Raw genomic sequence first — 23234 nt, 5'->3', positions numbered from 1 at the left:
ACACTCACATACGGTGACTTGACACCTTTCAATTTAATACCGAAAGACAAAACATCTTACCAATAGTTATACTTACAGAAAAATCAACTTTTTAATACTAAAAAATTTCTTCAGTTCTCAAACTCATATTTGGCTAATATAAATTTTAAGAAACTGTCTGAATTTGTAAAAGAAAGTTGGTAAAAAATAAATTCCTACTAGTAGTAGTTTATATTAATTGTGACTAAAATGAGTTGTGATATGTTACTTAATTTATTAGATTAATAAAAATAAATTGAGATATTTATTAGAATCCATCCAAATAAAAAAAATACTATGAAACATTTATAGAGAGGAGTGATCGATGTAATATTATTCCTTTAATTTGGTGCTAATTATCCTTTGGGCCAAGTTGGCTTCGATGGGTTTTTTCCATATTGCAACTATCCAAGTAGTATGTGCGAAATAGGGCTAATTTCATTTCTTAACTACACATTTATTTTACGGATTAAATTTACTTCTTTAACTAATTTGCGATGATATTTATTGAAGAAACTCACAAATGCATTTCTTAGATTAATTAAACCCACATATAGAAAACGCGATTCGATTTTGGTCTACTAATCTAGAATTTTCGAAGACGCGACGCTTTTCTTTCTATTACTCGATTTAAATGATAAATCGTAGATTAATCATAAAGTCACCGACCAACTAATTTAGAAAAAGCTGCATAATAAAGCAAAGCAAATTTGCATATAAGTAAATTATTTAAATTGAAGGCCCGGCAACAGAATAGTTAACTTTAACTTAATGACTCTTTTAAAATCCTCTAATTTTATATCCAGGTGGCCAGCATCTCTTTAGACCACATTAATTTAACTCAACTTGGCAAAAATTGCTAAGCGAACGTAATATATCAACACATGATTGGATATTTTTGTAATTTCAAAATATTTCCATTAAATAATCAATTTAATTAGCATTGCATTTTATGTGGAGTAATTATAACAGAGGCGACATAATTAAGATTCCTCCACCCCACAACTGAGCTCATCATTCCAACGTCAGCATAAATAGATCATGGATGGTCATCACTCATCCACAAAGCATGAGAGAGAAGAAAGAGAATGGAGATGAATGTGATAATGTGATATGCAAATAAATATATAAAGCCTCCAATTTCAACCTTTTTAACTTTTTAAAGTTTAGTCAGAAATGTTGATTTGGTCACTAACAGTGACGCATGAAAGATTATCCTCTGCTTTAATTAAAGTTACCACTAGTATTCATTTGGAGTATGATTTGTTTTACAATTTTATTTTATTTTCTTAAAATTCCCTCGACAATTATTCTTTTTGGAGATTTGCAAGAATATAATTCGTATGCGTGGAATTAACATTATATTCTAAAAAATCTGTGGGAATGAAATGAATCGACCTTTACAATTCTATACTAGTATGTGGTTCCCACATTACGCCCTTTTCCGCTTATATTAATTTCATTATTCCATATGAGGCATATCGAACTTTTAATTTATTTTTTTTTGGTGATGCAATATGGCCATATAAAATCTGAAAGATTTACATAGTCCCTTATTTTTATAAAAGGGCTAACAAGTTTTGAATATAATAATAGTACACACATTACTTATGTAGTTATGTTCCTCAAAATGTTACGACCGATTGATATGACTATATGTCTATATTAATGAACTTCAAACTTAAGATGTCTTGGTTAATTAATTGTAGTAAGATCTAACCTCAATGCGCAACACTCATGATCTGTCGCTATCTCACTCAATATTTTATCAAAGTTATTAACCGGGTACGCCGAATAAATGTTTTTTCTTTTCATTTGATATAGTTTTAATCAATTTGACACATGTTAGGTTACCTAATAAGCGTAGGCCTATGGTGATTGAAATTTAGTTGATGATTGACTATACACAATACATTAACGACAATAAATGTGTCACTAACTATAATTATTTCTTTATATGAACCTCAAACTTTTGGTATTCATAAACAATTATGCATATAGGATGAATAGATAAGCATTGTAGGCCAAGGTCAATACCCTTTAAACGAGTTAAAAATGTATCAAGATTCTCTTCTTATTTTGATATTTTGATAAGTTGCTTTATGTATCATTGTATTTAACAACCATCTAAAACGCTCATTTAAACTACAATTATTTCTTCATGCAGCCAATAAAATCGACTTTGCTTTGCTTTAGTAGCATCATCATTCATACACTGTCATCAAAAGTGTGGTCCAAGTACCGTCGAGCTTTGCCTTAACAAATAAATTGATTTCGATTATTAATTAATTATAGGGTAATCAGAGTAAAAAGGACAATTTGAGATTATGTATATAGAGTGATATATAAGTAATAGATCAAATAGTTATAATATTAGCATGATTTAAGAAAAATACACTCCAAATTAGATTTGTAATAAGCAATATATTCTCAATGTGGAATTGTGAGACATCGACAGTGGGTTAAACACATTTCAAGCAAGTCCAGATGATGAAATCAGTTAATAATCGAAAATAAAATATCGCCTCAAAGCACATCGCATATGTACTCTAGATGTTTCTGTCACTACAAATAAATTTGACCTTATCACATCCAACTTATGGAAATTATATATGAATTAGATATTGGTATGAAATATTTACATAAAGTACACAAAACTAAAATGAAGGAAAAATATATTTTTCATTTTTAAAATTGAAGGACTAATTTAATCCTATAAAATAAGTAGGAAGTGTATCTGAGCAGCAACTCTGTTACTTACATTTGTTTATCAGAAGAAAACAAACATATGCTGAAATTTATGTTGCTTCTACGAAAGTGGCTGACATTGGATTAAAAATTCGAATAAAATACGGCGCTAAAATCAATACCCTTAGTTTTGTAATCTTATTACAGTTATACCATTTGACGATTAGACCGCCCATTGATTTCAGTGGCCTCCTCGTTATAATTCATCAGGCCCACAATTTGTGGTTGGAAGGAATAAATAGTAAAGAAAAAATTTGAATTCCTTAATTAACGAAAATTTTGCTATCCTAGAATAGTACAAAAATTATAAGTTTTAATTAAATATACACAAAATTGAGTATTTAAGATACAATAAGAATAAAGAATGCATGATGCTAATAATGACAATGACGGATTATAGATAATCAAATAATTTATAGAATTTAACATAATAATTCTTCAAAAAAAAAACATGATTTCAAGAGAAAATATTTTATCATACACATTGATATGATGGGATTCTAATCCTATTGCATGGGATAAAACAAAAATATCAAGGATCTTAAATATAATTACTCCTATATCAAGAATCTGTATTGAAGACATGAAACTCTATTATCCAACATTATTTTTGTAGTTGACTTTAGAATTAAAAGATGTGAAATTTCATAGTATATAGAAACTACTCCCTCCGTCCCAGTTTTGGAGTCACATTTTGCCTTAAAAGTCCGTCCCAGTTTTAGAGTCACATTTACAATTTTTCATATTGGGTCATACACCCTCCGTCCCCCATTAGGAGTCACATTTTGACCGGGCACAGGTTTTAAGAAATGTAAAGAAAAGTTAGTTGAAAAAGTTAGTAGAATGTGGGACCCATTTTTTTATATTGGTTTTATAATAAAATGTGAGTGAATTGAGTTAGTGGAATGTGAGACCTACTTACTATTTATGGTAAAAATGAAGTGTGACTCTTAATTGGGGACGGACCGAAATGGAAAAGTGTGACTCTTAATCGGGGACGGAGGGAGTACAATTTTACTCCATTGTTCATCAAAATTACATCAAAATGTCATTATATACATTAAAATAAACCAAAATAAAAATAAAAAATAAAGTCAAAAAGGGATCCACCTTCAACCAACTCACTTCGTTTATTACATACTCCATCATCTCACTTCATTAATTACACACTTCACCAATTCCTTAAATTCTACTCCCTCCGTCCCAAGGTATTAGACCAACTTTCCTTTTTGGGATGTCTCAGCATATTAGACTCATTTCCTTTTTTTAACAAAAAGCATCTATCTTATTTTATTCTCCACCTACTTTTTTCTCTCTTCTCTCCCCTACTTTTTCCCCTCTCATACTTTACTCTCTCAACTTTAACTATTTAAATATCAATTCCTTAAATCATGTGCCCAAAAGAAGTGAGTCTAATACTCCGGGATGGAGAGAGTATATCATAACTAAATGTGACTTCAAATGTGGGACGGAGAGGGTAAAATTTAAAAGAGTTGTTGCTAAGGATCCGTACCCCACGTGTGGTAACTATCAGGGCGGCGGGGCCTATCTTACACGCTGCTAGTGGCATTTATGTAATAACTTGAGTAAAGGGCATCTTAATTGCTTTCCATTTATATTACTTATCTTACTTTAATCTTCTATATATCCTGCGTTTCAGCTGAAAAGGAACTTCCTCTCTCATCAACTACCATTCCTGCTGAAATTTTCTACGGCCACCAACTGTTCAGGTATGCTATTTCGATGCAACTTTGTTATTTTTTTTGTGATGAGCTCATCCTTTTTTGTGGTTTTGTATCTACGTGTAAATTTTTACCTGATTTGGACTCTATATTTGTGATTTAGTATGTAATTTATGAGGATTGAGGAATAGCATGGGGATTTTCTGTATCTTAAAATTTTAGCTTTTTTTGGGAATTATTTGTAAGGTTACCATGAATTGCTGCTACTCTTTGGTTCTTTTAATTTTTTTTGTTAGAATAGTAGTGTAAACCAGACAACAACTAAAATTGTTCTTAGAAGATACGTAACAGGAAATATTATCTAATTCGGAATATGTTCTGGTTTTGCAGTAATTTATTTTACTTTCATTTCTGGAATTTGACAATTGAAGGCTAATTGGAAATATACTGTTGTATTCTTATTTTTCTTGTTGGACGATTTACCTTTGAGCTTTAGAATGCATTATAAATTTCTTTATTTGGGAATTTTAGTGTGCAGATAACTTGGTTTATCTATTTGATATATTTCATAATTACTCCGGGAATTATTGAGGTTTTGCTTTTTAGATTGCTAGTTGTGCATCTGCATTTATCGTATTTAGTTGAAAGCTATGTTGGTAGTTGGTAGTACTACTATATTTTTCTCCCATAATAAGAAAAGGATCACTAGTACCAAGTTATTAAAGGAGATCCAGTTTTATTTCATTTTCCTTTGCTGGCAAGCTGACTATGATGTATTCTTTTGATTAGAATCATTTTCCCTTATCGGCTCTAGTAATGTTAGCTAAGGTAATTACTTTGATTATCTCTACACAATAAATTCTAATAGGCGAGTCACGAGTGTGATTAAGGGTAGTGGAAGGCTTAAGAAATTTGTTGTCCAAGTGGAATCAAGAACTTCTGCTGATGGTTATATTGGCAATATTTATGGTTTTCATTTCTCTCCATCAAGGCCTCAAGTTTTTGAGTGACTATAGCTTATTTAGACACAATACTATTTCCTTTTGTTTCCACAGGAACTCTTGCTATCAATTGAGGTGCAGATGCCGATTAGATGTGAATGACGTAGCTTGTGAGTCATATTGCTGTATCCTCTGTCCAAGTGCACCACGCAGAAAGTGCCCAATTGCCCGAGCTTAAGTGAAGTTAGTTCCAGTTTTTCTTCAGATGCAAACATCCCGAACATCCAACTCTTTCCAAAGCTTTTACATTCAGCCTATGCAGCAGATCGACCCGTACAGCAGTTCCACCTTTCAAATTCTGAACAATGACTCAACTGGTAGCAGAAGCCAGGGAACTGAAGTTTCATTTCAAACTTCCCCTGATCAGTTCTTCACTCTGGAATCAACTCCTGCGACTGATTATGCTACATACAGTTCACCTTCAGCTGTAAGTGTCTCTTCAAGCAGAAGTCCATTTTCTCCCCAGGGTTCTCAATCGTATGCATCCGATCTTTATCAGCCATCTGATGTTACTTACGGTTCACCTCTGAGTGGGGCTTCTGGGGTTGATGATGAAAACAAGTTGCTGCATGCGCTGTGGGTATTGAGGAACGAACTTCCGGTTCCTGAATCTGACACCGATGATAGTGGAACCTTTAATGGTGTAGTTACACAACCTTCTACCTTCACAAGATATAACAAAATCTTGGAAATGGCCCCTCACATGGACCTGATACAATTGCTTGTTGCCTGTGCTGAAATAGTATCGGAAGCCGATACCATATCTATGTCAGACAGGCAGGTTGCGATATCCGCTGCAGAAGCTTTGATGGAAATATTGGAGAAGAACGTTTCCGTGTCTGGTGAGCCTGCACAAAGATTGGGCGCGTACATGTTGGAAGGACTCAGGGCAAGGCTGTTATCGTCGGGAAGCATAATTTACAAAAAGTTGAAGTGCAAGGAGCCAACGAGTTCCGAATTGATGTCTTACATGGGCGTCCTCTATCAAATCTGCCCGTACTACAAGTTCGCCTACATGTCATCAAATGTTATCATTGGGGAAGCCATGGAGAATGAAAACAGGATCCACATAATTGATTTCCAGATTGCACAAGGTAGTCAGTGGATATCCTTGATTCAAGCTCTTTCTCGTCGGCCTGGTGGGCCACCGTACATTCGCATCACCGGTGTTGATGATTCACAATCAACTCATGCCCGAGGCGGAGGACTTGATTTAGTTGGTCAGAAACTAGCAAAAGTGGCTGAGTCATGTGGGGTTGTATTTGAATTCAATGGTGCGGCTATGTCGGGTTGCCAAGTCCAACTGGAGCATCTTCGAGTTCGTCACGGGGAAGCCTTGGCTGTGAATTTTCCCTACATACTGCACCACATGCCGGATGAGAGCGTGAGCACTGCAAATCATCGCGACCGCCTCCTCAGACTAGTCAAAAGCTTGTCACCGAAGATCGTGACCCTTGTTGAGCAGGAATCCAACACTAATACCTCCACTTTTGCGCAGCGATTCTGCGAAACCCTAGACTACTATACAGCAATGTTTGAGTCTATCGACGCGGGGCGGCCAAGGGAGGACAGACAACGGATGAGTGCGGAGGAGCACTGTGTGGCAAAGGACGTGGTCAACATAATAGCGTGCGAGGGGATCGAGCGAGTGGAAAGGCATGAGCTGTTCGGTAAGTGGAGAATGAGACTTGGAATGGCGGGATTCTCCCAACTCAGACTCAGCCCGGCGGTTAGTAACTCGGTGAGGGACATGTTGAAAGCGTATAGCCCGAATTACAGAATAGCGGACCTCGGCGATGGTGCTCTGTATCTTGGATGGAAGAATAGAGCTTTAGCTACAACTTCGGCATGGAGGTGATGATTGTCCCTGTGTGAAGAGAATAATACTTGTAGGTTTATATTAGAGTTGACTCTGTATGTAAAGGGAATCAAGTGTGTTTCTGTTTGTGTTTGTTTTTTTCCAACATATGGACATACATGTAACACGTTGTAGTATGGGGCATCAGTGGCCAAAATTTGACATTCTTTGCCACTTTATTTTCAGTTGGTTTGTAGTTTTCTATGGCCATGTGGATGTGTATACAGTATCAGGGAAAGGAGCAATTTAATCATTCTTGATATTTGCTAATAATGGAAGGTTGGAACTCCCAACTGAGAACTCAAATAAAAACTGAATGAACACAAATGGAATGTCATAGCTCACTTTTTTTGACACAGCAAGTTGAATTGGCAAACTCATCAAGAAGTGGAGCCAACGCAAAAGTTATGAGCAAGTCAAGCAAATTGAAACAATTTCTGCAGCTTGCTCACAAAACAGGAGAGATTTTGGTGTCATGGAATTCTCCATCTACCTAGGTTTTTGTATAATTCTACACATCGTATCTACTCATCTTTCTTTTTCCTTTTCTTATGCTTATGTATTTTGCCCTGTTTCTTTCCAACTTGTTTTTTGTCAAAAAGAATGCTCTTTGATAGTTAATTTGAGAAATAATTTTAATAAAACTGATTTTACATATATTTCTGGCTTCTATATAATTTGAAAAGACAATAGTCATCCTAAATTATGATCAAGGTGTGTGCATATATGTGGCTATATCAAATGAAACCGCATACGGAAGCAACAAGAAAAGCTTTCATAGCTCAGTTGGTTAGAGCACCCGTTTAGTAAGCGGGAGGTCTTGAGTTCAACTCTCAATGAAAGCAGTTTTCACGTTTTTTATGCTATAAATGGAAAAGGGAATCGATCATGCTTTGTTAATAATTTTATTTGGAGATTTCCCTTATTGGTTGTCAGGCCCACATTATGAAGGATTGGATTTTAAAATTGGGCCCTTATTCCATATTTTCACGTCGTTACAATATTTATTGCGAATGAACAACAGATTAAGCAGAGGCTGAATACCACACGACCAACATTTACATGGTATAATCTCCTTTACAACTGATTTTATCATATCAAATTGAGTACACAAATGAATCTAATTTCGAATACTTGGTCTCAAGCATGCGGTAATTTAACTCAAATATATGTTTGAGTGAGTGAAAGCAGCTTGCCCATTAGACTTGGCATCAATCAACCTCGAAAATGAGTGACCTCCATATTGAAATAAACAAGGCACAAAAGAAAATAGGTATTATTAGAAATTGATTGGTCACATACCATTTAATACTATTAACATAATATTCATTAGAAATTTTGTTAAAAATCTAGAAATAACCCTAGTCACCGATCCATCCTCTCCTCTCCTATAATCTTTTACACGAGAGATGATAGCACTCTCTCACACGCATACACACGCACACAATATATGTATATGCAGTACTAGTATCATATAAATATACACCAATACATACATTATTTTATTACTATTTCGCACTCAACATACCCATATATGGACTCCAATATTTACCCATTTTGGATGTGAAAATCGATCTTTACGGCCCACACTATCTTGGTTTTCTCTCTCTATCACATAACAGAATAAATATATATAAATAAATACTCCATATATGTATGTAATTTCTCATTATATTGCAATTCTAACATGTAGAGAATTTTGGTAAACAAGAAAAAGAAAAACACAAGAAAAGAAGAGGGCCTTCAGCCCTCTGCTTCCCTATCTATGCCTCCTCTCAGATCTTGAATTCAATCCGTTTTCCTTCTCCGCCTCTGATTGTTCGGTAAACACAAGCCCATATCATCTAACTTATCGATCTTTCCTGCTCATTCCAAGTCAAAGTTTGATTCTTTATTATTCTTTTGCAGGGGGTTTTGGATTGCGGCTGCTCTTGATTTTCGATCTGTTGAAGATCAGATGGACTCCTGTTGAACACAGCAGATTGCCCTTTTCTCATCTAAGTAGGTTTCTCGTGTATTTTGTTGCTCTAAGGTAGTCTTTTCTCTACTCATCCGCATTACTGCGTTTCGCAATGATTGTATTTCTTTGCTGCAATGGCTGATTCCGTATATCGAATTTGATTGTTATATCAACTGTTTACTGATCTAGATTCACTTGTTAGTGGATGGATCTCTCTTTTGTTATTCTTTTCCATTGTTGATTATGTATATGTGTATGAATGTTGATATGATTTGAATTGCTTACTACTAGCTGACTGTTTGATTGGAAATCAGGTGTTTGCTATAATGGAAATGGAGCCTGGGAAGTTGTTCATCGGTGGGATTTCGTGGGACACGAGCGAGGAGCGTTTGAAAGAGTATTTTCAAACTTTTGGTGAAGTGGTCGAAGCTGTGATCATGAAGGATCGCACCACTGGCCGTGCCCGTGGTTTTGGTTTCATTGTTTTTGCTAATGCTTCTGTCGCTGAGAAAGTTGTCAAGGAAAGGCATGTCATAGACGGAAGAACTGTAAGTTGTGTATCCTCATTTACCGCTGCATTGCTTTGCTGTTTTTTTTAATCCATTCAATGCCGTTGCATAAGATGGCCAACTTGTCGGTGATGTTTTTTTGTTTGTCATAAATTTGGCATGTGTGTACCAATGGCAATACACAATGTCGTTCAGTTTGATAAAACAAATAGAGAAGTGAAGATGATAGGAGGAAAAGTCTTCCTGTTTGTGTGATGTGCAGTGTTTGATTAGTGTTTCTTTGGATGTACATGTATTATTGCATTTTAATTGTTGTACGCTGGCTTATGTTCCATGATAATGCAGATTCTTAAACGATCTTCTGTTTCTAATGTTCTAGTAGTCGTGATGGCATGGAACGATGTATGTATATAGTGAGAACACCTTTGGAAAAGATGGACCATTTTTCAAAATAAATGATTTAGACTGTTTAAAGACTAGGAATCAAGAAACAAGATTTTGGATGCATTTCCCTCTACTAGGCTGTGCCAGTAGGTTTTTATTTGTATGAACATCAACATACTGTTGCTAAAACATGAAGAAAATAGTTAAATTATGAGAAACTTTTTATATTTAAAGGGACTAACATTGGAAAGTGTCCTGGTACCATGTTCTTTGAAGTGCTTACATAAGAAAACTAGCCTATGTCAGTAGGTTTACTTTAACATGAATTAATCCGTGCCACCTTTTCATCTATATGGGTGAAAATGCATTTTATTTCTATCATTGCTTTGTTCTCAAAGGAATTAGGGATTATCTTCCTTGAGTTGAATGCAAATTTGGCAGAAGATAATTTTTTTTGTTATTGTTCATTCCTCAGGTGGAGGCAAAGAAGGCTGTTCCTAGGGATGATCATCAAAACTTCAACAGAAACAATGGCAGCATCCATGGCAGCATTCAGGGCAGCATCCAGGGATCCCCTGGTCCTGTTCGTACAAAAAAGATCTTTGTGGGGGGATTAGCATCCTCAGTCACCGAAAGTGACTTCAAGAGGTACTTTGATCAATTTGGAACAATAACAGATGTGGTTGTGATGTATGACCACAATACTCAGAGGCCTAGAGGTTTTGGGTTTATCACTTACGATTCGGAGGAAGCAGTGGATAAAGTCCTTTTCAAAACTTTTCATGAACTTAATGGAAAGATGGTCGAGGTTAAGCGTGCTGTTCCAAAGGAGTTATCACCTGGACCTACACGAAGCCAGTCCAGTGGCTATAACTACGGGCTGAGCAGAGTGAACAGTTTCCTTAATACCTATAGTCCAGGACATAATGTTAGCTCACCAAGTGGTTACGGGATGAGAATGGAAGGTCGATTCAGTCCTGTTGCTGTAGGTCGGAGTGGATATCCTTCTCCCTACAACACGACTAATTTCAATGTGGGTTTGAATTCAGACACTGGATTTAGTTTAAACAGTGGGGCAAGTGCTGATTCTGCCTTTGGCTATGGACGTGGGATGAACTCTTTTTATAGTGGTAATACAGATCGTTTTGGTAGTCCCATTCGCTATGATGGGGGTGTTATTGGAAATGGGCCTATGTTGAATACCAATGGTCGAAATTTATGGGGCATCGGGAATCCCAACTATGGTTCAAACTCAATGATGTCAAATTCATTTGTTGGCTCGGGAACTGGAAATGCTGGTTTAGTTGGTGGTCTTGGAAGTATTGGGGAAATTTGGGGCGCCACTCCTAATATACCTCAAGCTGGAGGAAATGCTTCCTTTAACTCCGAAAATTTTGGCTATGGCATCCGGGATATGAACTTTGGTGGTAGAGCTGGTTATGGCAGAAACAATGGTAGCATTGCTGGCACAACATCTTCATATTCTGCCCCAAATAACATTCGTGATGGGGGTTTGGCAAACTTGTACGAGAGAGAGTCCTTTTATGGGGATCATGCTTGGCAACCATCCTCTCCTCAGCATGATGGTTCCGTACCTTTTGGCTATGAGCTTGGTGGGAGTGGAGATGCAGCACCAAACAATTCTGTTGGTTACGTTGGAGGTTATAGCGTTAATGCTAGGTCTAATAGAGGTAACAATTCAGACTTTATCATCTCTATACTCTCATTTGCTTATATATTCTTGTTTTCTTTGTACGTACATAACGTGTTTGTTTAAAGCAGGGATTGCAGCCTAGAACATATTACGGTATGGATACATAAAGATTGTAGAGGCCATATAATACAAGTGGAAGAAAAGGAGAGAGGAACATGGAGAAAATACTTGTTCTAGACAAGTCAAGAAGAAGATTTTATGTAAGGTTTGAACTTGAGTTTTTGAATATAGGGTGTTTTGTTTTTGGTAATTTGTTTGAGATGCGCAAAGGAGTTGCAGGATATACTCAAGAAAGAGAAAGTATATTATGATTGAGATGAGAAGCCTCCAATCTTTTGCCTAGACTTTTTTTCTATCATTTTTGTGCTGTAAGCCCCTCGGAAACAACACTTTGATTCGCTTGGCTAAGCCATCCCACTTCACTAATATAACGTCTTCTTCCCTCACGTCGCATCCTCTTTCGTTCTTGCCTTATTCTGCTGTGTATTATGTACTTTGTTTTCCTGTTCTCATATGAGATAAGCATATACTATGTTTGATTGCATATTAAGGTATATGCAGAGATTATGGTAAAGAGTTTATTAACTTATGGTAGGAGGTAAAATTATGGTAAAGAAAGAAACCCAGTGCATCTATTATCTATACAGGGAGACGTGGTCTGTGGAAATTGATGAAGAATACAATATTTATTAGAATCATATTCTAACCAAATAAAATATGGAATAAACACCAAGTCTGTTTATTATATATAGGTTTTAGGTCAGCACACAAATAATTAACACAAGAATCATTTTCAGAACATCCTTTGTTTTGTCCTGACATGTCCTCCTTTGTTATCCTGCTATGCTTTTCCACATCTTTATTAGTAGTATTTCTTTTGTTTTCTTCTTCAAACTGATAATTTTTTACTTTCCAATATTCTCTGTTTCCACAAACTTTTACCCATAAAGATTTAGTGCAAGGAGTGGAACTGTACAAAATAAGTCATCCAACCAAGGGATGTTTTGTTGGTTATAACTTATATTAGTATGTGTGCTTTTAAAAAAAATAAATATAGAGTGAGCTATCAATATTTGATCCCTAATTATCCGTGTTATGGACTTATGGGGGTGAAGTTTGTATCCAAAATATTTTGAATATTATTTTATTACTTTATTACAATTAAGATAAATACTAGTAGTTTTTTTTTATCTACCAAATCATATCCACAAACTATTCGAGTATTAATTAATTTTATGCAATTAACAATTCTTTTTGAAATATTGGAACTGTTATAAAATATGAAATCTTCTAATAGAAATAATGAACATATATATAGTATTAAATAAATTGATAGAATCTACAGAATGTGTAAGTTTAAGTTTATATCAAGATTAACCAATATGATCCAGCACAACTTAGTCTAAAACCACTAACTAAAATAGAATTAATTAACCACTAAAATAGAATTAATTGACTATAACTATAAATCCACCAATAACGAATCTTGATTTTTCCCATAATCTTCTATCAATGTCAAAACAACAGTATTTAGAAACTTTTCACAAATTCAAGTTATTAGGTGAATTTTATTTTTTATTATTAATTCAAATAGCCCAATTATTATGTTTCTATTATTGGACTCGCGATATCATCTATTTTGACGTAACATTGTCAATTTTCAGTGCGCAGTACATTTCGATTTTATCGGAATTTGAATTTGTGGGAAATTTCAGGATAGATGTATTTAGAGGTAACTATTTTAAATATAAAAAAAGTAGAAATTCACTAACGAGTGGTGAATTAATATCCAATGGCCTAATAATTAATAAGTTAAGTATGCTATAAATTTGACAAAAGCCACAGGTTAATCAAGCAATATCCTTAAACAAATGCATAGTATATATACTACATATTTTCCACCAACAAATGATTTAAATTTAAGACAGAAATTGATTTAACGGTTTGAATTTTCGATTTTTTGGATTTATGAAAATAATTACTCCAAAGGACTTTATTATCATATCTTGGACTTAAAAAGTTATAACACCCGCAAAAACAGAAGGCAGAAAATTTGCTCAATGTTCACTAAAATAGTTTTATAATGGGATATTGACATCTAATATCACGAAACTTTTAAAATGTTGGATTTTTCCCATAAACTTTAAATTTGACAAATAATATCACGAACTTTGCTACCTGTGTATTATTTCCCACCAGCTAAATTTCCGGCTATTAGTAAAATGACATGTATGTTGAGTTGGCAAATTAAATCTACTTGTCAATCTACTTGGCAATTTTTTTTAATTTATTCATCATATTTGGCAAACTACTCGATGAATAGCCAACAGCTTGACATTTTTTTCGAAAACCATCCCCATTCTTCTCGTCTTTCTTCTTCCGACAGCGGTCCCTAACACTGAAGGCGAGAAAGCAGCGGTCCCCCGACATTGAAGGCGAGAACCTGGCGAGTGGAAGAAGCAGTGGTCCCTCTCGCGTTTGCAACACCGAGAATGTATCTGCAACAGAAAAAATACCAACTTTGAGATAAATCAGCTACTACAGAGTAGTTCATAAAAGCAATGTATTAGAAACTCAACACAATTACAACCTTCATTCATCCATTACAATTACAGCCTTCAATCTTTGAGATGAAATGATGCTCTCAGTTATACAATTCACAAATCAATGCAAATCATTAAAACTACACTACATTCTTGTCAATCCTAAATATCAAGCTCAAAAGCAACACTAAAAAGCTGTGAAATGCAAACGAGAAACAGAAGAACAAGCTTACTTCACATAGGTGATGTGTGATATCCAATTGTGAGGATATTGAAATGGTGACAGATGAGTTGATTCCTCCCTCTTGTCTGATATCCAATTGTGAGGATATCGAACGACACTTCTCAGTACGAGAGCTACCTACGTAATACAGAAAGGCGACACAATTGGGCTTCAATAGGAATAGAAGAATCGTTTTTCATTAATTCTTCCTCCGACGTCGTCGATGGAAAATCAAATGAGATGAGAGCAGATTCTTCCTCTGATGTCGGGCTTCAAATCCCCAACCAAATTGCGAACCCTAAATTGTAAATTGAAGGATGAAATGTTTCTGAGATTGAAAGATGAATCGATTCTGAGATTGAACGATGAAATGTTTCTGAGATTCTGCGAGCAAATTGAAGGATGAATCGATTTTCAGATTGAAAGAACCAAAAATCGTTTTGACAGAATTGAAAATCGTTCAAGAACATAAGAAAGAGTGCAAAATTTCATAAGTGAAAGGACATCGTTTTGTGGAAATTCCGGCGAATGCCACGTCAACTTTCCGATAACCTCCGGCAAGCCACTTATGCTTGATTTTGCCAGCTCAGCTAGCGGGTGGGAAATAATATACAAGTAGCAAAGTTCGTGATATTATTTGCCAAATTTAAAGTTCGTGGGAAAAAACCCAACTTTTTGAAAGTTTCGTGATATTACATGCCAATACCCTTTTCTAATTATGTATAGTTCAAAATTTTTCCTGCTGAAACAGTTTGGTGTAATTTATACTCATCAATTGTGACAGCACAATTTTGTTTTAGATAAGATATTAGCAGAACAAGGCGATTTAGCATGACAAAGTCCGTTTTTCCATTTCCTATAACATATTACTAGTATGATAAAAGTATACGATTCGTTCCTTTTGTCAATTGTGCTATTATTTCATAAAATTTGACTAGCAGAAAAATTCAACTACTATATATAGTACTATTACATCTTCAAACAACCAAATCCCACTGTAATCTAAAAGCAACCTTTCATAGATCACAAATTCACAATAATTTGCCTGAAATGGTAAAACCCCACTATATTTATTGCACTGTGCGCCTTTCACACCCCCCAAAAAAGAAATACACTGAAATTGATATTGAAAATGAAACAAGGCAAATAATTGTGCAGTCAATGTGACTGTACAAATATTATTCACTAAAATATTTATTATTTTGTATCTTTGATTTTGATAAACAAGAACCTTTATTCCAAAACAAATGTCCGATGTAGATCTATCTCAAGTGGGATACTTAATACAGTACTATTGAACATAAATCATACTGGCATACATCACTACATTATCAGTTAAGTATAGTTATAAGGTAATTGTAGCATTTTAAAAAAAATTAATGCTTCCTACCGAACTTGACATTGATAAACTATGAAAAATATCAAGTCTAATATATCATGCTTTATCATCTCATACTAGTAAACAACCACTAAATAAAACATGCACGTCATCGACGTGTATGTATGCACATCTATATCAGTTATAGTACCTGATATGCAAAAGATAAGTACTTAGTTTGAAGGAGTAGAAAAGCAATAAGGTAAATGCTTGATAGAAAATTTTCTAACACCTTTTGAGCCATTTACAGATTATGGTAGAAAAATAGATTTTTTCCCTCAAGAGTATTGAAGAAAATTGGAGTATATCTAAAATGAGAGTGCCAAATCATGATGAACAGCACACACCTTTTTTAGCTTTTGCTTCTGTTTCCTGCTTCTTTTCTTCTTCAGCCTGTAAAACCACTGTTTTCCCATCTCCCATCCAATCCGGATCTTTCTCTTTGAGTTCTTGAGATTGCATAACTTTCCTACTTAAAATATAGTAGATCTCTTTCACCACCTTCTGGAACGCAGCATTAACATTGGATGAATCAAGAGCCGATGTTTCCATGAAGAACAGTCCCTGTGCTTCTGCCAGGGCTTTGCCCTCCGCGGTTGTCACCTCCCGAGCCTCTTTTAGATCAGACTTATTGCCCACCAATATCGTTACCACATTCATGTCGGAGTGACCTGTTTAAAATGAAGCATTGTAAGAAGCAAGTATAAGTTGCGGGACGAGCAACTATGGAAAAAAGATAAAGCTTTATCATTCTAACGAGGCACAGTTTCATGCATCCGCCCTAACTAAATCCTAATTGTGTTTAATAAACCCTAACTGCGGATTGTTGAATGAATCATAACTACTGAGAATGTATACAAGTTTTTGCCCATCTAATAATAGTGATACACATCCATGTATGAGGAATGACAAATCCATAAACAAATTTAAATGCAGCATTAAAACATCAAGTTTCTTACTTTGAAGTTCGTTAAGCCACCTGCCAACGCTATCAAATGTGGGGCGTCTGCTGATGTCATAGACCAGAAGTGCTCCGACTGCGCCTCTGTAATACGCAGATGTCACAGCCCTAAACCGCTCCTGGCCAGCTGTGTCCCATATCTGTGCCTTAACTTCTTTATGATTAATTTCCATCTTTTGGGTCTGAAATTCTACCCCAATAGTAGACTTCGAATTAGCGTGAAACTCATCTCGAGCAAATCTTGCGAGCAAGTTAGATTTACCAACCGCTGAATCACCAATCAGAACAATCTTGAAAAGGTAATCCTCTGTCTGCTGCTGTGTTTGTGGTTGTTCCTCATCTGGATTCGCCATCTTTACACGGTCTATTCACAGCCAAAGAACATATCTTGCTATTGCATATATATCAACAAAATAAGGGTCCTTATAAATGCCACAGCTCGAGAAATGCCAAACTACAACTTAAAACTAGGCAGGTGAGAATACTGTGACAATGGTCAGTTATAATGATGATGAAGCAGCACTCCAGCACCGAAGGAAGGAGCCTGCAATTTATACGTGCACACGAAAGATGAAGACAAATCACCGGCTACTCAACCCTTCAATAGCAGCTTTACCACTAGCCACTATTGCAGAAAAATCATATATCTCTGTTTAATCTTTCAGGAACAACTGAATGTTAAGGCACCTGCATCACGAAGCAAACATTAGAAACCTAAAATACCACAGTTTACACAGTTACTTGAAAAAAGATCTTGAAATTCTTTCAAACACTTTTTTATTTATTTAGTTATTGTTAATATGGCTATTTTGTTATGACAGATTCCTGTTTCATATGCTTCTTCAAAAATGTGAAATGCCTATTTCTTATGATAGATTCCTCTTCCTTGAACTCAAACCAGCAGTTAAAATGTAGTATAGAATTAGAAAAATAAGTTTCTCTAATCCTTGGAGATGTATTACCAAAAGTGGGATTTGAAATTTACTTAGTAGATTAAACACACGAAGCGCTTCTTTAAAGATGCAAAATATCTCTCTCCTTCATGCTAATTTTGCCCTACTGCATCCCCACTCTTCCTTTGAAATCAAACCCATGGAAAGTATTGTAATTCACTAGTGACAAGAAAATCTATGGTGCAAGTTATTGGCTGATAAGAAACAAAAGACGCATGAAAGAAACGAGTAAGTATCAAAAACCATGGACGCAAGTCATTTTCTAATGAAACTCCACTGGTAGACATACACCTAATTGACAAACTAATTAGTTATAGTTATAGTTTGAGGTATGCTATAATTCAATAAACGAGTTACCAACACACGCATTAAAAATAAAATGACACTACATGTAGCATGAATTTGTAGTTTTTTTTAATTGATATGAACAGATATTACCAATTTGTGAAAAGCTTAATTTTGGCACATGAGTACATGACATGCAGTGCTGTGCAATGGAAGCAGAAGCACACAGTGAAAAGGTGGAAAACAAATGGAAAGGAATCGAAAAGGCACAGTCAACAAACAGAAGGGTAAAAGACCTTTACTGCCAAAAATCTTAAAGCTAGATGTGCAGAGAAAATCCAGCAAAGTGAAGGAGGAAACCATATCATGCTGGAAATGAACGTTTCAAGCTACAAATTGTATCCTAAATATATGAAACAAGTAATAGCTGAGTTGAAGAGAGGATTAGTGCAAATTGCATGTCGAAAACAAGCCATTCAATAAAAAGCGCCAACAAAATCCTATCAAACCATTCCCTAAAAAAATAAAATAAAGGCAATCATCACGAACTTTCAAATTGAGAGAAAAGAATTGAAATAGACCTATCGCATTTCAGCGCTTTCGCATCGGAATATATAGCAAAAAAATTTCCCCGAGAAGAGATGATATACATCAACATCACCACATTTCAAGGCATCGTATCAAAAACAACAAAAAAAAGATGGATTGAAATGACGAGAAAATTGAATGGTGTTGAAAATTGAAGATTGAAACATACCCCGCTCTTCAAACAACCAATGCTGCAATTTCGAAATGCAGATGAAGGAAGATAAAATGTATATATTGCAGAGATATTAGAGGGGGAAGAGGAAGAGGATCAAACAATTGTAACGGTTCTGTTCTGGGTTTAGAAAAGAGTAGGGTTAGGTTTGACGATTTGGGTCGGGACAAAAACTAAACAGATTAAAATGCTTTGATGGAACGCACAAATGGTTCCGGGTTACCATATTGCTACCGCAATTTGATGATCTTAGAGAGATTGACTACTACTACAAAATTAGCAATCCCAAACAATTTTAAATGATATTGAAACAATTATATTTCCCTATGCACGAAATAATCTTATTTTACCATTTAAAACATTGACCGTTCAAAGTTTTATTTACTTTTTCTATTTTGAATGTATAGATGTACCATTCATATAATCATCCGTCCCATAAAAATAGATCATTTGATATTGACATGAGTTTTAATGCATAATTGGTAAAGTAAAATAAAAGAAAAAAAATAGTTGAAATTATATAGTGATCAGTGGGATCCAAAAATAACAAAGTAAAATAAAAGGAGAAAAATGTTGATATAAATAAATATGAACTATTTGTATGGAACGAACGAAAAATGAAATATGACCTATTTCTATGGGGCGGATAAAGTATTTCATAATCTTTTTCACCGACTTTAACTTAAATCCTTTCTTAAAATTTTCATCGAATGAAATTGTAACTTTAATCGTGGACAAAAGAAGTAGATTCTCTGATTACAAATGCAATATATGCAAATAATATATTCTATCGGTCAATAAAAAAATAATCACATTTTTCATTATACTATGGATATCTAATTTCTATTTTTAAAAACTATTTCACCACATTTTCCCTTTCCCTTTCGTACTCTATCTTCAATTTTTCGATTTATTTTCTACTAATTATATATTAAAATTTATTGTCCACAAATAAAACATTTTTTCATATAGAATGGAGTGGAGTAGTATATAATTCTACATCTGCCGCATGCTATTAGCATCTTTTCTGGTTCGGCTCGTCCCAACTATTTGTACTATTTCGATTTTAAGTAAAAATTAGTGTATTTAATTAAGATATTAGAGTTAATTAAGTGTTTTCTTATTACACCTAAAAATTAAAATATTAGTATTTAATTATATTATTTACGTAATCCGAATTCACGATCTAAAATGAAAAATGCGAGTAATATGAGACGGAAGGAGAAGGAGTATTAATACTGAAGGGGGTGGGGGGGGGTTATGTTTGTGAAGTCTACAATATAAAAAGACTTAGATTTATTCGTTTTTAGATAAACACAATACAATAAAATTACTTCTTTTCATAAAAGTGAGTATAGAATTTGTTTTAGAGTAAAGGTCAAAATTGGTCCTGAACATATAGCCATTTTACCTTTTTGGTCCTAAACTTTATCTTTTGGATTTTTTAGTCCAGCACATATGAAAAATTGATCATTTTGGTCCTCCGCCAATAGTTCCGTTAAAAACTAACGGTCAATGGATTTAATCCCAATTTTGACCAAATTAAACTCTTAATTCTAATTTTTTAGTCACTAATTAATCTTCTAATTATTTTAACAAATATCCATTTAAAATTAAAATTCAAAACACAATGCTTCTTTTCACACTCTTCTTCTTCCTCACCTCCGCCGCCGCCGGCACCCTCCTTCCCGACGCCGCCTCCCTGCTGGCCTTCAAGTCCTATGCCGACTTCGACGGCAAGCTCCTCTACACCACCAACAAGCGCTTCGACTGCTGCCACTGGAGCGGCGTCAAGTGCGCCCAGGGCCGAATCGTGCGCTACGACGTCAACAGCCTCGCCCTCCGTGGCACCGTCTCCGCCGCCTCCCCCGCCGGCCTCGACCAGCTCCGCGTCCTCAGCGAAACAACTCCCTCTCCGGCCCAATCCCCGACTTCTACTCCCTCCTAAACCTCAAAACCTTGTTTCTCGACCACAACCGCTCGACTCCAACCGATTCTCCCGCGAGATTCCTCCGCTGAACCAATCGACTCTGGAGCTCTACAACGTCTCCAGCAACAATAAAAACCTAAGATTTAATTCTAATTTTAAATGGATATTTGTTAAAATAATTAAGAGATTAATTAGTGACTTAAAAATCAAAATTAAGAGTTTGATTTGGTCAAAATCGGGATTAAATCCATTGACCATTAGTTTTTAACAGAATTATTGACGGGAGGACCAAAATGATCAAATTTCCATATATACAGGACCAAAAAATCCAAAAGATAAAGTTTATGACCAAAAAGGTAAAATGACCATATGTTTAGGACCAATTTTGGCCTTTACTCTTTGTTTTATATAAGCAACCATTCAGACTTGAAAATTAGGTTTTACAATATACGAACTCTTAACACTCGATGCATACAAGATCTTCAGGTAGAGGCATCCTGAGGGCGTACCTTTTTGTGCTGTGCCTCTATCAACTATTTCTCTTAATGAATTTTGTTGGTTGGTAGTGATTAGATCTTCACTCATATTCATACAGGCTTCAAAGATGTCCATGGTTTTCTCTGCAGTGTATGAGATTCAACCAACATGCGTGAGATCTTTGCTTCATCGAAAAACTGGGTGTTTTTTGAGATCTTAGAAAGATAGACAAGTCAAGACAGAGAGATGGAGAGTTTATTGATTTTAAAGTTTCGTTTATGATATAGTAGTACTACATGTTTATTTGCTTATTAATGTATAACCATTATCTTTGTTGGAGAGTTTATTGATTTTAAAATTTCGTTTATGATATAGTAGTACTACATGTTTATTTGTTTATTAATGTATAACCATTATCTTTGTTGCGGTGTTGCACTTTATTATCAAGTATTCAAGTTTGATATTCTCAAACCTGTAATCAAACCTCACATAATTGGCTTAAAATACTTACTATAAATATATTAAATTATCTATAAAGAGATAAATCTATAAATATAATGTCAATAATGTCTACTTAATATATGTGGATAGCATAAAAATTATAACTCAGAACAATGGAAAATTGATTTGAAATGCTGCATGCTTCTAGTATTTTAAAGCAGCCTTATACGAGTAATCATTTTCGGACAAAGTTTTTTGCTCTTTCCAAACTTTTGAAAATGAATAAAATATGGAAAGAAGAAGCAGCGACATTTCAAAAGATGAGGAACAACCGGAAAGTGTTAGAATCAAGAAAGACTCCAAGTTGCTTTTCAAAAGAGGCTTTAGAGCCCAAATATTCATTAGACCCATAAACTAGTTTGTCGTGTGGCCCATTCGCTTTACTTTATGGACCACACAAATTTCATTTCAAAGGTGGAAAGATATTTATGAGTAGGCATGTCAAAATGGATAACGGGTATTGGATATCTGATATCCAAACTTGAAAAAATCGGATAATTGGATACCTGCAACCCGAAAAATTGATTTTCGGATCGGGATCGGGTATTGAGAATTTTGAAAATTTTCGGATATCAGATACCTTTTGAAATATACAGAAGTATCTACCGAGAACACTGAAAAGCATTTCTCTAGATTAAGCGTATAACTTTAAATACATCTTTTTAGATTCTTCAAATAGAAATATTCAGGTTTCAGAAAGCTGAACAAGAAAAAATCACATATAAAATAATTCTGATGCCATGAAAAATTTACAAATCCTTAATATTGCATTGATTTTCTTATTTCTTTTCTCTTAAAATACACACTCGTTCTAGTTTCACTACTAAATTAATGATTTTAATAATATCTATTATCAGTCATATAATAATTTTTTTATCTTATAAAAATAGTTTTAATACAATAACATGTATACTCAATTGAAGACTACAGTTTGATTTATATATTATGCTTGTGTAGTTGTGTATCTTGAGTAGGATGAAGAAATATGGTTATGTATTAAATCACCTCATTTTTAACAAGTTGGGATCTTAGCGTTTGAATGTTGAAAGAACAATTATACTATTACATTTACATATATAAACACATTTAATTCATATTTTAAAAAAATGTATTATTGTAAGAGAAAGAAAAGTCTTGCATGGATGTGTGTTTAAAGAGAAAAAAAAAATCAATGCAATTATAAAGAAATATAACATGTATCAGTTACAAGAATGATTCATAAAACAATAATAAGAGTTAAAAAAGATTTATGCACGCTTCATGATATATCTCATAGATAATATGGTCATCAGAGAACATTCATAATTTTCCTAGTGGAAACAACATCTTTTCTACATATGGTTTAGCAG

At 34.6% G+C, this 23234-nt stretch overlaps 2 protein-coding genes, 1 non-coding gene and 1 pseudogene across 9 annotated transcripts; 3 read left to right on the top strand and 1 right to left on the bottom strand.

The window, feature by feature from the left end:
- The first annotated feature begins 4398 nt into the window (after positions 1–4398).
- Positions 4399–7492, top strand: LOC125188713 (scarecrow-like protein 13 pseudogene; annotated as a pseudogene). The gene is made up of 2 exons (XR_016130834.1): positions 4399–4496; positions 5504–7492. The product of XR_016130834.1 is annotated as a scarecrow-like protein 13 pseudogene (transcript).
- A 586-nt stretch (positions 7493–8078) lies between these two features.
- Positions 8079–8152, top strand: TRNAT-AGU (transfer RNA threonine (anticodon AGU)). Its single transcript has one exon. It is a non-coding gene; the product is annotated as a tRNA-Thr (tRNA).
- Positions 8153–8954: 802 nt separating this feature from the next.
- On the top strand, positions 8955–12320 carry LOC125186107 (heterogeneous nuclear ribonucleoprotein 1-like). 2 transcript variants are annotated; one of them, XM_048082423.2, is made up of 5 exons: positions 8955–9130; positions 9216–9308; positions 9582–9815; positions 10636–11851; positions 11943–12320. In XM_048082423.2, exons 3-5 carry the CDS (start codon positions 9594–9596, stop codon positions 11954–11956), a joined length of 1452 nt encoding a protein of 483 aa, XP_047938380.1. In that variant the 5' UTR covers positions 8955–9130; positions 9216–9308; positions 9582–9593; the 3' UTR covers positions 11957–12320. The 2 variants fall into 2 exon arrangements, with proteins under 2 accessions (XP_047938380.1, XP_047938379.1); XM_048082422.2 differs by having other exon boundaries at positions 8961–9130; positions 9216–9339.
- Positions 12321–14085: 1765 nt separating this feature from the next.
- Positions 14086–21624, bottom strand: LOC125186186 (ras-related protein RABA5a-like). 5 transcript variants are annotated; one of them, XM_089059353.1, is made up of 5 exons: positions 18975–19406; positions 17246–17666; positions 16978–17169; positions 16366–16689; positions 14086–14372 (listed from the first exon to the last, which is right to left on the bottom strand). In XM_089059353.1, the coding sequence occupies exons 3-5, from the start codon at positions 17150–17152 to the stop codon at positions 14140–14142; spliced, it is 732 nt and encodes a 243-aa protein (XP_088915479.1). In that variant the 5' UTR covers positions 17153–17169; positions 17246–17666; positions 18975–19406; the 3' UTR covers positions 14086–14139. The 5 variants fall into 5 exon arrangements, with proteins under 5 accessions (XP_088915479.1, XP_088915477.1, XP_047938490.1 ...); XM_089059351.1 differs by lacking the exon at positions 18975–19406 and adding an exon at positions 21417–21624 and having other exon boundaries at positions 14096–14372; positions 16978–17666; XM_048082533.2 differs by having other exon boundaries at positions 14096–14372; positions 16978–17666; positions 18975–19402.
- Positions 21625–23234: the final 1610 nt, after the last annotated feature.

Source organism: Salvia hispanica, chromosome 5 (genome assembly GCF_029641045.1).
Source record: "Salvia hispanica isolate PSC_SH4W2 chromosome 5, Shi_PSC_v1, whole genome shotgun sequence".
Classification (NCBI taxonomy): domain Eukaryota; kingdom Viridiplantae; phylum Streptophyta; class Magnoliopsida; order Lamiales; family Lamiaceae; genus Salvia; species Salvia hispanica.
Note: the sequence above shows the minus strand (reverse complement) of the source record. Positions and strands in the feature narration are given on the sequence as shown.

Excerpts from the sequence above, each read along its gene's own strand:
- LOC125186186 (XM_089059351.1), bottom strand. The coding sequence starts at position 17,332 with ATGGCGAATCCAGATGAGGAACAACCACAAACACAGCAGCAGACAGAG. Across the intron at positions 16,690-16,977 it reads GTGGCTTAACGAACTTCAAA|GTCACTCCGACATGAATGTG; the intron begins GTAAGAAACTTG and ends CATTTTAAACAG. Across the intron at positions 14,373-16,365 it reads AGAAGCAAAAGCTAAAAAAG|ATACATTCTCGGTGTTGCAA; the intron begins GTGTGTGCTGTT and ends TTTCTGTTGCAG.
- LOC125186107 (XM_048082423.2), top strand. The coding sequence starts at position 9,594 with ATGGAAATGGAGCCTGGGAAGTTGTTCATCGGTGGGATTTCGTGGGAC. Across the intron at positions 9,816-10,635 it reads ATGTCATAGACGGAAGAACT|GTGGAGGCAAAGAAGGCTGT; the intron begins GTAAGTTGTGTA and ends TTCATTCCTCAG.